Source organism: Marmota marmota, unplaced genomic scaffold (genome assembly GCF_001458135.2).
Source record: "Marmota marmota marmota unplaced genomic scaffold, marMar, whole genome shotgun sequence".
Lineage (NCBI taxonomy): Eukaryota > Metazoa > Chordata > Mammalia > Rodentia > Sciuridae > Marmota > Marmota marmota.
The window spans coordinates 18,956,740-18,970,352 of record NW_026000016.1 but is presented as its reverse complement, the minus strand read 5'-3'; the positions used below and the strand labels follow the sequence as shown (position 1 = coordinate 18,970,352).

The 13,613-nt window shown below is 43.0% G+C and overlaps 2 protein-coding genes across 3 annotated transcripts in view; one reads left to right on the top strand and one right to left on the bottom strand.

Moving 5' to 3' along the window:
• Catspere (catsper channel auxiliary subunit epsilon) overlaps window positions 1-7,789 on the bottom strand; it is a 157,557-nt gene extending 149,768 nt beyond the window's left edge. The window contains exons 1-2 of the mRNA XM_015483306.1: window positions 7,393-7,789; window positions 5,865-6,075 (exon numbers count right to left, since the gene is read on the bottom strand). Of these exons, the coding sequence (XP_015338792.1) occupies window positions 5,865-6,075; window positions 7,393-7,789 (608 nt within the window). The remainder of the gene's footprint in view (window positions 1-5,864; window positions 6,076-7,392) is intronic.
• Adss2 (adenylosuccinate synthase 2) overlaps window positions 7,644-13,613 on the top strand; it is a 41,686-nt gene continuing 35,716 nt past the window's right edge. The window contains exon 1 of one of the 2 annotated variants that reach the window (XM_048809259.1): window positions 7,644-8,055. In XM_048809259.1, the coding sequence (XP_048665216.1) occupies window positions 7,873-8,055 (183 nt within the window). In that variant the 5' untranslated portion in view covers window positions 7,644-7,872. The remainder of the gene's footprint in view (window positions 8,056-13,613) is intronic. The other variant, XM_015483553.2, reaches the window with a different exon arrangement.

Sequence of the window (13,613 nt, the reverse complement as noted above, 5' to 3'; positions counted from 1 at the left end):
ACCTGCTCAGATCTGATTCCTGAGCCTGCCCTTATCATAAAAGTCCCAGAAGCCAAGCCTGTTTTGCCTCTCTCCATATAGAGAGATGACCTTTATTTTTCAGCTCTGACACTCTTGTGTGTATCTCTGCCTGGTCTCCATCTTTCATTTCTTATTTACCTGTCTCTCGTTCCTCACTTTTCCTTCATTTTGGTGCCAAAACCTGGGATCAGTTTCCCTGGTGTGCCCGCTCCCCTCTTTGGGGGCCACTGAGAGTCCCCAGGCCCCAATCTGAATTCCATCATGGGACCAGGCCCTCCATTCTGCTGAATGCCCTCTCTGTACCAATCACCAGACATTGCAGGTAAGACCCGTCTCTGGTAGACCTAAATGACCTACAGGTCCCTGGAAATGACTGTTGAACGACCAGCATTCCCAGGGTTACTGTGTGGTCCGAGTTAGCCTCAGCTGCCACAGCTTTCACAGCTACGGCTGATCCCGACTTTCGACCAAGTTTGTAGGTGGTCTTTTATTTGGGTCCTGGGTTTTGAGAAAAAAACCACTGAGGGTGATTGGGCATTGTTCCTGGTGAGATGACCTCTTGGCCTTGGGTTAATCTCTACGGCTTCTGCCCCTTCTATGTAGTCCTGGCGCCCAAGTGCCTCTACAGGTTCCTGCCCCGACGCCTACCCAGCAGTGGTGACAGCCCCCTGAGTATAACTGTCCTCTCGACTAGGTGATACTAGAGACTGGGGGACGTCCCACCACTAAACTCACCTCCTTCATCTCACCATGCACAGCTCCTCATCCATTGCCTCTCATAGTCCCCTAGATTGCCTCCTGGCTAACCTAGGGTCTCTCTCTCTCTCTCTCTCTCTCACCCTGGATCTAAATCCCACCAAACATCTGCTTGTGAAATCAGATCTGGCCTCAATATCCTTTGGATAAGGACTCTAAATGGCCACTTAATGGCTCCCTAGATCCCAATATTATCAGGGATCTTTTCAACTATTGTGAGTGCTTGGGAAAATGGAAAGAGATGACATATGTTCAGGCCTTCCTCTCTCTATGTTCTAAGCCCTCTCTCTGAAACACTTGCTCTCCCACACAAGTCCTCTTAGCTCTCACCTGCTCTACACCTGCTTCCAAAGGGACAGAAGATCCTACCCAGGACTCCTCCTCCTTCAACCCAGCAGATGAGCCCTCACAATATCACAATTCTCTTTCAGATGAAGCTGCCACAGCAACTGTCCCCTTGGCCCCTCTGCCCTTTTCTCCTCCTGCCACACACTCATGGGCTGCCACTGCCCAACCCGCATTTCTGTGTCCTCTACACGAGGCGGCTGGAGTAGATGGTGTAATTTGGGTTCTTGTGCCTTTCTCTTTGTCACATCTTTCACAGATACAAAAGTGGCTTGGGCCTATACTTCAAGTCCCACCACATATATCAAAGAGTTTTAATATCTGACTCAATCATATGATTTAACCCTCCACGATGTCCATATGATCTTGTCTACCACCCTCCTGCCCGAAGAGTGCTGGCAAGTTTGGGAGCAAGCTAGAAATTATGCTGATGAGGTAATCAGACCTAACCTGCCCATCTGATTAGTACTGGAGGAGCACAGGCAGATTTGGGAGCAAGCTAGAAATTATGCTGATGAGTTATATCAGACCTCCTCTGCCCACCTGATTGGCACTGAAGCAGTCCCTGATCAGGACCCCAACTGGGATTATAATTTGCCTGGAGGAGTGACTAGTAGAAAGGCAGCACATAAGGCTATCAATTATGAAAAGCTCCAGGAAATCATCCAAGAAAAGAATGAAAACCCTTCAGTATTTTTAGACCTCCTGACCAAGGCTTTATGACAATATACTAATCTGGACCCTGAGACTCCAGATGGGAGACAACTTCTAATGACCTACTTTTTCTCCCAGAGTTTCCCCAATATTAAGGCCAAACTAAGACGCCTCAAGAGGAGGCCCCTAACTCCTAAGCTGAGGTTTTGGGAGTGGCCTTTAAGGTGTATAACAGGAGAGACAAGAAGGCCTGGAAACAGAGATATCAGATGCTCGCTCAAGCTGTCTGTTTAGCCTCAGCATCTGTCCCTGGTTCCACTGGCCTGTGGAAGGGTCCCTCAGGTCCACCCAGATCCTGGGTCACTGGGCTCGTACATATCCCAAGCCTCACAAGCCTCTGGGCTCTTGTCTTAAATGCCATCAGGAGGGACACTGGGTCATTGACTATACCCAAGCCCATAGGGGCCAACAGCCATCTGGCCCTTCTGGTTCCCCTTTCCAACTCTTAGGACTGGCTGCAGAGGACTGACAAGGCCCAGGTCCCCATCACCTGACCACTACCATAACTCCACGGGAACCCAGGGTAACTGTGTATTTCAGGTAGGCCTGTCTCCTTCCTCTTAGACGGTTGGGATACATATTCATTCCTCAAGAAGTCCTGGGGGCCTACTACTTGTTCTATGACCTCTACTGTAAGGGTAGATGGTAAACCTTACCAACCCTCATAGACACACACCTAGCCTTGTTTGCGCTTTTGGCTCTCTAATTTTTACCCACTCCTTTTTGGTCATTCCACAGTGTCCTGTTCTCCTTGTGGGAAGGGAAATACAAAGTTGGGGGCTACGCTTTCCTTCTCCCCTCATATGCGTTTCCATCCAGACTCGCCTGCCGCTCCCCGGATCCTCACCCTTACCTTAGGACCATCCCCTATTCTGTCTGCCAGGGCCTTCCCATTACCCACTTTCCAGGTGGACCCTATTGTCTGGGATGTTTCAAGTCCTTCTATCACCTCACATCATGAGCCCATTCACATCTGTCTCGAAAACCCCCTCCATTTTCTGGCCCAATCACAATACCAGCTTTCCTGACAAAAACTCCTAGGCTTACAGCCTAACATTCAAGACCTCTTGCGAAAGGGATTCCTTAGACCTACTCATTCTCCTTGTAACACTCCTGTCTTGGCAGTAAAAAAGCACAATGGTTCCTATTGCATGGTCTAAGACCTCCGTTCCATCAGCTCTATGGTTGTCCCAATCCATCCTGTGGTAACCAATCCTTATACCCTTCTCACCACCATTCCTTCTGGGACCTCTTACTTCTCAGTGCTATACCTGAAAGATGCCTCCTCTCCATTCTGACTCTTAAGACATTTTTGCCTTTACATGGATAGACCCTGAGTCACATAACTCCACTCAGCTAACATGGCCAGTTCTCCCCCAAGGGTTCTGAGACAGCTCTCATATCTTCAGACAGGCCTTGGCTAAGGATCTAGCATTCCATACATTTCACTTAGTCTATGTTGATGACCTCCTTCTTTGCAGTCCCTCCTTTGAGGTCAGTCATCAGGACACCTGTAAACTTCTTAACTTCCTTTCTGTCCATGGCTATAGGGTTTCTTGGTCCAAGGTACAGCTTTCCTTGGCAATGGTAACATACCTAGGCTTCCTCCTGACCCCTACATACAAAGCCATTACGGATCATAGAAAGGGCCTTATTGATAATATACCAATCCCTCTACTAAGGAAGAAATTCTCTCCTTTCTAGGTATGGCAGGATTCCTCAGAGCTTGGATTCCTAACCACTCTATATGATGCTGCCTGGGACCCACTGTCTGAACACCTATTGCACTCTGTTATTATAAAACCCTTCACTAGGCTCCAGCAGGCCCTCCTCCAGACCCCTGCTCTCCATCGCCCTGATCTCGCATGCCCAATTCACTTTATGTGGCTGAAAAGCAGGAATTTGCTCTAGGGGTCCTTGGACACATGCTGGGGCCTACCTTTTGAAGGGTCTTGACCCTACTGTTCGGGGATGGGCCCCTTGCCTACGAATGTTGACTGTAGCTTCTCTACTTATTAATGAGTCAAAGAAACTCACCTTTGGGGCCCCACTCACCATCCTGGCTCCCCATCACCTAAAGGAACTCCCCACCTAAAGGACAAGATAAAAGAGCTCCAATAGGACCTTGAATGTCAGAAACAACTGTTCTCCTCTGCTAAGTACTTAGCTAAGTAACCCCCTTCTCCAGTGGGCACTTCCTTTCCTGACCCCTCTCCTTGTCATAGGCCTTCTGTTAATGCTTGCCTCCTGCATCATTAGATTTGTTCAAGACCAGATCCAAAAAAATCTCTAACCAAAGTATAAACCAGCTTTTGTTACAGGAATACCAATCCCTCACCAAAATTGGTCCGCTGGGGACAGCATTCCACCACTACTCAACTGCCGTCATCAATCCAATGACATCCTGTGCTCCTAATGAGGAACTCAAAACATCATCCCTTCCCAGCAGGAAGCAGTTACAGAAGATTAACCTATGTCCCTGTTCCCTAAGGGGGACCAATAAAAAAACAAAAAAAGGGGGGAATATAAGGTCCTTGCTTAGCATCTGGATGGCCATCTTAAGTGACTGCTGACATTTTAAGGAAAAAGTTTCACCCACCTTCCCGCCCAAGGGCGTTTCTGAGAAAGGCTCACCCCTCCCTTATACCAACCCAAACCCTAACTGCCCACATTAGGACCTGCCCATCTCTGATTCCTGAACATGCCCTATAAAAGTCCTGGAAGCCAAGCCTGTTTTGCCTCTCTCCGCTATAGAGAGATGGCCTTTATTTTTCAGTTCTGACAAACTCTGGTGTGAATCTCTGCCTTGTCTCCATCTTTCATTTCTTGCTTACCTGTCTCTCGTTCTCCACTCTCCCTTCACTTACAAGATGTTTTATTATTTTGAAGGGACTAAAAGGCTTACAAAGTTCTGTCAGAATACATTTTTGCTCTATTTCATTGACCCCTTCCAATGGCTATGTTAAGTAAAAGCTCAGCCCTAGTCCTCCACACCAATGCAATAATGAAGACAAGGTCTTGAGACAAAGAAAAAGAAGGTTTATTGCTTTGCTAGCAAAGGAGAAACACAGGGTACTCCTTTCCCAAAGGCAGTAATTCTGCCTATCCACAGGAACATGGAGGCTTTTAGAGTTGATTCAGAGAAAATGAGATTAAGGAGAAGTTTAGGGAAGAGAAGACCAGTGAAAATAAGAAAATCAGAAAAGTTTAGGGAAAAGAAGACCAGGGAGGAGAAGTTTAGGGAAAACATTAGGAAAAAGAAAAAAAAAAGTGTAAGTCTCAAAGCCACAAGGGTTATAGTCAAAGCATCAAGTGAACCCCTGTTAAAGCTACTCTTAACTTTTAATTTGACCCCTACATCTGTCCAATGAGTCTGTTCTCCTTGGAGGGAAGGGGAACCCTGGTCCTCATTGTAAGAAAACATCTACAAAGTTTTGATTTCTTATTGATATTGGTAGTTAATACCAGAGGGTAATGATTATTTTTAGAGCAAAAATGGAATATTTAAGAAATGTGATTTTCTGGTTCATCATCCCCATTTTAACCTATGTTGAAATTTATCTAAAATATTTCCATACCCTTTCAACACAGCAATTAGCAAATACTGAACAAAAATTAAACTTGCATTAAGGATTTCCCCAGAACATTATAACATTTTCATTCTTCAGATCAACTCATTTTACCCAGGAATTACACTTCCTGACACTTGTACAATGTTTATATTTTATAAAACTCTCACAAATCACTCCACTTCAACAACCTAATATGAGCCATCAACTACCTACTTATCCTAGTACAACGCCTCCTTCCCAGCTAGTCTCTGCTGGTTCTCCTTCTCTCCTTTCTGGCAGAAGAAAGGTGCAGTAGGGACCTGCGTGTGTGTGTGTGTGTGTGTGTGTGTGTGTGTATGTGTGTGTGGTGGGGTCATTGGAGTTCAATCCTTGGCACGGAAATGCAAATACATTAAAAAAATTTTTTTTTGAAGTGGCTCAGCTGTCCAGAGCACAGCAACATAAAAGTGTCATCACCGAACTGCAGGGACTGGAAGAGAGTAGTCAAGTGCTGAGGGCTTCCCCTCGTTCACCAAAAAACGCTCAGGTGGGCGCGGCTGGACGCTGGTACTGGTGTTGCGCGAGCTGGGGAACCAAGCGGTGGAGAGCCNGACAGAGGAGCTGTGTGGAGCCGCGAGGGCCAGTGCGCGTGCAAAGCGCGCAGTCACCTGGGCTTCGCGGTGCCGCCCTGAAAGTTAGCTGATGTTCGGAATTAGATTTCAGGAAAGCGGATAGCAAAACCACTTCGAAAAATCAAGAGTTGAGTGAATGAAGATGAAATTTAAGTTAGCGTATCTTTTAGCCCAAATATTCGCGTGACTGTATGTAACCAATTGCCATAGCAAATACATACCTAACCGTACTTTCCAAGTAGACATAGCATAAATGTTTTAAAAATTGAATAGAAATGAATAGTCACCTGTGCTTATTGAGTACCTACTATATGCTCAACACTACCTCGGGCACTTAAGAACAAAGGAATATTACTGCACTTTTGTTTATGAAGGGTTTGTAATTTTGTGATAAAGCTGAGATAAACACCTGTTATCTTACAAGATTATAATTTACTTATCGGCAGACCAAATATTCTGAATCCTTGAGGGCTGCAACTGCATCTTTATTCGTCCTAGGAATTAGTACCCAGGAGTCTTAAGTTTGTTATAGGCGTTCAATGTTTATTGGCAATGCTTTGAAAGTACATAGTAAAATACTAACATGGGTTATAAGGACCATTAGAGAACAGGACAGTACATACGATTTGGCAGATACTACAATCTAGTCCCACATTTATTCCGAAGCAATTTTAATCAAAATTAGATGTTATCGTTAATTTGTGTAGTTGGAAGAGCATTAGATCAAAAGTAGTAATACTTTAATCTAGCCACAACGGAAACATTAAGAGCGTGAAATACACAGTAAAGACTTGAGTCCAGAATCAGCTGTCCAGGTACCAATTCAAGCCTCCCTAGATCAAGTTACTTAACTGGTTTTTAAACCTTATAAGATCAGTCAGGGGTGTAGTTGCTTAGCATGCATTAGACCCAGGGTTTGATCTTGCAACACTGCAAGAAAAAAACAGTAAGCCCTATAAAATAAGATAGTATTATCTCCCTTATATAATTGGCATTAAAAAACCCAAATTCTTTACAGTATCTGCACATACTCTATGATGTAGGTATAAGCCTCTCTAAGCCTCTATTACTAATGTGTAAAATGAGAAGGGTTAGGCCTCTATTTGTTCCTTGAATTTCCGGGTCTAATGTCCTCCACCTCTGATGCTTTTACTTTTTGAGTTTGCCCTTTTTGATCCCTCTCCATCTCTGCTCTTCTAAAACTTTAATTTTTCAATTCTAAACGTAAACAGCCCAATTTCAAACAGTTTGTATCTCGAAATTCCCCTCTTTGTAATTCCCCTCAATAACAACAGATCTTAAAAAAAAAAAAAAAGCAACAGAAAACAACGCTTTCAGATACTGAAACCTGCAGACCTCAGACAACACGGCACCAGACAACCTAGCTGGAGTGCAGAGTGTTGCATGCCGGGAGTCGTAGTCTGACGCTGCACAGACTCCCCTCGCGCCTCTGCAGTTTGAAAGAGAGAGGAAGGGCGGGTAGGCGGAAAACGCACTGGAAGCTCCGCCCCTTTCCCTTGCGCCTGCCCCTTTCGCCTTGAAGCGCCGTTCCGGGACGCGGAAGAGGCGTGGCCTGGGTCCCGGGTGGCTGCGGTTGCCGCCGCCAGGACCAGTTCCTGCGGGCGGTGCTGCAGAGCCTGGCCTGCGCGGGGCTGTCATGGTCCCCCTGTGAACAGGCGGTGGCAGAGAGCGGGGCGGGGCCTGGCTGGAGGGTGGTGGCCCGGCGGGGGCGGGGGCGGGGCCGGCCTCTGGCATCTTCTTCCTCCGCATGTGGCTGGCGGCAGCCGAGCAGTTATCTCGCGCACTCTTCGCCCGCCGTTTCTCTTTCGGGCTCGCTTCGCCTCACCCGAGCCATGTCGTTCGTCGAGAACAACCCAGCGGCTTCCTCTTTGCCCAACGGTGACTGCGGCCGTCCCAGGGCGCGGCCCGGAGGGAACCGAGTGACCGTAGTGCTCGGCGCGCAATGGGGCGACGAGGGCAAAGGAAAGGTGGTGGATCTGCTGGCGCAGGACGCCGACATCGTATGCCGCTGCCAGGTGAGGCGATGCGGCTCTGAAGGAAGTCGGGCCGGGGAGCTCGGGCCCAGAACCCGGATCCGCTGGCCCAAATGAGGTGTCACCTTGAGGTTCTCTCCTTTTGCTGTGTGCTGCGGCGATGTAGAGAAATGGCGGGAGGTCAGGGACCCCTGACCTGGACACATTGGGTGGCTTTGGAGGAAAATATGGGTCGATAGGGAGTCTGAGAGATGCGCGATGCCTGGGGAGTTGCTGTTTTCAGTTTGGGGACCGGTGCTGAGCCTCAGGACTAGGTCGGGGGAGAGGTGGGATACGGTCGGAATTTGAGAAGGCACCGCCGAGGCCTGTTCCGGACTCCGTGTGGGGACGGGTGAGAACCTGGCGCGGCCGCAGAACCTACCCATCACCCACCCACCCTGGGCAGCCAAGTGGGAGTGATTATTCCGAAATGCCCTGAAATCCAGAATCAATACTGCCCCACCTGCAGGCCCTAGGCGTGAAGAGGTTTGCCTCCTCCGGTGTTGACATCAGAACCCACCTGGGGTCATTGGGACTGTTAAAGTATCCTAGCTTTGTTTAAACAATTTTTTACTCCGTACCCCATTAATTAATATTAAGGGGAGATTATTTTTGCTCACTGGTTCTAAAGGAAGAAATCCCCGCTCTTGTAAAAAGACTGAAGCAAGTATATGCATGGATGTCAAATCGGATATTTAGAAATATCTAAGTTGTTACTGTTACATAGAAAGTTCACTTTCGGGAAATGTAGTGGTTGTGTACTTCCTACCAGGAGACACGTGGTTTTCAGGGTGAGCTTTCTTCCTATTTGCTGTTTGCTTTGAAGCAGCCTAGAGGCAAGGCCTTTGTAAAGGCTCTTAGGTAACCTTCAGGTTCAGAATTCCAAATAGATGAGCAATCTCCACGTTCAAAACCAAATGTAGTATTTGAAGTTAACTGCAGTTTGTGGAGGTTGCAAGAATAGCTCTTGAAGGTAAATGCACAATGCGATGATGCCGTGGTGTAGATTTTCTAATAAGTTAGTATTGGGCCTGCTTGAATGGAAGTTTTCTGCCTAAAATTGAATACCACTTGTGCATTCAGAAACAAATTACAGGTATGTAAAAAAGCTAAATGTAAGTATTCTCTGACTTTGCGGTTTTTGTTTTTGCATGCAGAATCTACCCTGCCCATTTCTTGGCTAATATATGAGTTTTGTCAACTGTACCACTTTACCACCAACTCTACCTCCCTTCCAGCCTTCTTTCCCTCTGCATGTCTGACAGCATACAAACTTAATGCTGTTACTAAAGGTGTTGGCATTGAATTGATGCCTCTGTGACCTTAGGGGCTACTCCAAAAAGCCTGACCTTTACCTTTTTTTTTTTCCCCTTAAAATTAGATCTGGCGGTGCCGGGGGTGGGGGTGGAGGGGACTTATACCTAACTCTTGTTGGGTAGGAGAGGCCTGTTGTCTTCTACTCAGACATCCCCTTTATTTGAAAATAATGCATTCAGGTTGAGCTATGTTACTTATTCTAAGATTTGAGAAATTTAATAATGATAGCATTGTTCTAAAATATTCTCAATTTTAATATTCCTTTGAAAGTTATTAGAATTAGTTTGTAGACTGGAGGTGTTGCTGTGTTACTGAGAAAGTAGTCTTAAAGGGAGACCATAGATCAATATGATCTAATGCCCTTGGAAAGTCTAGAAAAGTGATTGAGAAGGAGCCATGTTTGCCTTCAAAATATTAGTTGAAGATAGTGGAGAAAGAAATAAGTGATCAGATTTGCTAGGAGGACTTCCCTCACTTGTTATCTTTTTGTTGACTACTTTCCTGTGTAATCTTTATTCTTATTCCATTTAAGAGCTCATCATTAGGATTCTTATTAAGTGTCTGGCTAGCCACTAGTAAGGAATAGACTTAAGCATATCTCTTTTGTGATTCACCTTGGTAACTTTACATTATTTGGTCAGCCCTAGTAACCTGGTGTCTACTTAATGAAGTTCTCCTAGGTTATAAAATTGAAGAATATGGAATCTTGAACTTCTTAATAAGCATTATGGAGAACTTGGAAAAGTCTATGTTAGCTTACATTGATTGCTTTGTTTGACGTGTCAATTTTGTGTGTTATTGAAAATGTTGTTAGAATTTAAATTTTTTCTCGTCATTTATGCCACCAACTCAAATTTATACAGCATTGTTCCTCCAGAGGACACATAAAAATGTGTCCATATTTTCTTTCTTTCTTTCTTTATTAACCAGGGATTGAACCCAGAAGCATTTAACCACTAAGCCACATCCATAGTCTTTTTAAATACTTTATTTAGAGACAGGGTCTTGCTGAGTTGCTAAGTACCTTGCTAAGTTGCTGGGGCTAGCTTTGAACTCTCCATCCTCCTGCCTCAGCCTCCCAGCCACTGAGATTACAGGTATGCATGGTTGTTCATATTTTCAACATAAAATCATAAAATAAGGAATTTTACCCAGTTTTAAAAAGAAAAAATTGACATTTTCTTAAACTATACACTTGAATATATAAAATGCCCTTTTGGAAAGATAGATGCAATGCTAATGGTATTTTCATTGTTATAGCTCTTAAGGTTTGTGTCTTCAGATTCAGGATTTATGGGAAGTTACTTATAACTTTATAGGTACTCTAGGTCCATAAATAAGGACTTGGAACAAAGGATGATCACTACTGATGCCCTTTGTCAGTTAATATGTCTTTTAAGAAAAAGAGAGGGATTGAGTATAGGACCAACTCCATACTATGATCATTCATCCAACAAGTGCATCTTGAGTATCTACAAGAGACCACTTATCCCTGGAGTGAAAAGCTGAAAAAGGCCAAGATTGTGCCCAGAAGGAGCTCACAGTTTAGTGGATCACTGCTATGTAAACAAGTATTGCTAGGGGTAGGGATGGAAAACGAACTAGTACAGGTTTTTCAAGGGGTTAAAATATGGAAACTGAAAGGCTTCTTTTTGGCAGTACAAAAGTAGTTTTGTTAGGAAGTCTGTTATCCACCACTCTCCCGATTCTCTGGAATTAAATATTATACTTTGTTTATTGAGTAGAAACTACAGAGATTTTTTTAAACTGTAACATTTTTACCAGGCCTTAAGCAAGTACTTATTTATTGTTCTTAGAGAAAAAAAGCTTGGTGTTCTTGGTTACAGTTAGGCATGCAGTTGCTTGTGATCAGGGAAAGCTAAAACAGTCATCTTTTTCTTTATATTCCCCACCCCCAGTGTTTTAAAGTAATATAAAGAGAATGTATTAACTATGTTAGTTTTAAGGGAATGTATCCTGTCACTTGCTACATATGAAAGCTTACTATAAAAATAAACAAGATAAGAAAATGTTTCTAATTTGTAGCTAGATACTGGTACTTGTAGAAGGCTCTGAAACCAGTTATTAGTAAGTAATAAAGAAGCATAAAAGACATAACACAGATTTTCTTCTTGAAATAATCAGAAAAGATAAATTTAAAAGGAAGTAACTTCAGTATTATATAATGTCTTGAACATTTGTACAGCTAAAGTTATCTTGCAAACCCATAATTTCAAAGAATTAATAATTCTCTCAAAATTTGGTCATTCAATGAGAATGTTGTTCCCTATTTAAATCTATTGCATTAGTATATAAGATATATCATCATCTAGGTGTGAATTTTTAAATTGTATGAGGCCATGCCAGTATCTGATTTAAAGTATAGTTTCTTTCATTTTGATGGAAATGAGTGGGTTGGTTGGATAAAGTATCTTTAGGAAAAGCTGTTGCCTAGAACAAACTTAAAGTGAACCCGTAAGTTGATAGGTACCTAATAGCTTGCTTACTAGAACTGGGTACTGAATTTAGCTATATTATCTTTTGGGAAAAATGTCAGATTTTGACATCAAAGATTAATGAGGATAAGCTACTTATTGGTAAGTTAAGATTGATGTTTATTAGAATGCTTTTATCAATAGAAAAAGAGACATTATTAAGTATTGCCTAGTGAGAAAGGAATAGTGAATGAAGGTGAATTCCTATGGCTAGATGACTCCAGGATGGAATGGCTAATTATATTTATTTCAATGTAATAAAATTATTTAAAAAATATAAGAGGCCCCATGAAATTTCTAAAAATGAGATTTTTATTTATGTCAGGCTTTTAAAATCCTTTTAAAGGAAGTGTTGGTTTTTTTTTTGGTAATCTTTTGACTTAGAAAAGTACTTCAATTTCAGTGTTTTTAAGAAAATGCCTTCATGAATATAATGATTGAATGAGTTTTATCAAGTATTTACAAAAAACTGTATAACATTATAGATTTATAATTTTTTTTCTTTTTTGCTATATATTTCCATTCTCTCATCCATGATCATGATTTAGTGAGTACATAGAGTTTGGTACCTATAGTCTAAAGTTTGTTTATTAGGAACCTAAGACCTTTCAAGGCAATGCCCTTTTCCATTTTCATTGTGAGAAGTTGTTTCATAATTGGCAGATTAACTTATAAAGCACCTTGGAGAGTGTCATCATTTGTGTGACATTTGTGTGTGTATGAAACTGGAAGGTAACCATAGTAATATAAAGAGGATATCTTTAAGCCTTTCAAGGATAATTACACAGTGCACTTGAATGTCTGTCTTTCTGAAAAGAAATCCAGATAACCTGTATATGTTTTCGCTTCCCGTCCAGTGTGTCTGGTTACTGCTCAATAGTTTAATTTGATCAACTTACTGGTAGTAACTTAACCTGATCTTCTTTGCAATCATAACCTAATTGCAGTTATATGAATGCTTTCATAAAAAAGCAGAGTCATTCTTGTTTTTAGGTCCTTTATTGTTGTGAGTTGACAGTTGCTTTGGTGTTGGTGAATAGTGAAATGTTTCATCTGGAAAGGGGGAGGTCCATATCTTAAACTTTACCAAGAAAACATCATAGGTGATAAGTATTGGCTCAAAAAATGTTAGGTTATTAAGAAACTCGAAGATTCTAGACAAGAAATAGCACCCTTTTTTAGCTTCTGAGATAGCTCAGGGGTAAGAAGTCTTAAGCATTTCTGCTCTCTGCTGTAACCCATAATGGTAACTTTTTGACTTCTTGATTGAGGTTTATTTTGAGCTCTATGATTACAGTATGCTATTCATGTATTCAGAGAAAAAAGGACAAAGGGAAGATATACAGAGGATTTTAGAGGCCTAAGTGGCCTGAGAAATGCCTGTGGACCTTGTGCATGAAATTGTTATTAGCTCTTGACACTTGGGCCTGTACTGTTGCTGTAAAAGATGCCATTGTTTTCAGTTTATAACACTGAAAAGTTGTTCATTGCCTTCATCTCCTCTTTCACAGCCTGAACACTCTTGGTATGAAGAAGGGAGAGATTTGGGGGAAGCTAAAGGCCTAGTAGCAAATGAAATTAAAAATCAAAAGAGTCGGGGCTGGGGATGTGGCTCAAGCGGTAGCGCGCTCGCCTGGCAAGCGTGCGGCCCGGGTTCGATCCTCAGCACCACATACAAAGATGTTGTGTCCGCCGAAAACTGAAAAATAAATATTAAAAAAAAAAAAATTCTCTCTCTCTCTCTCTCTC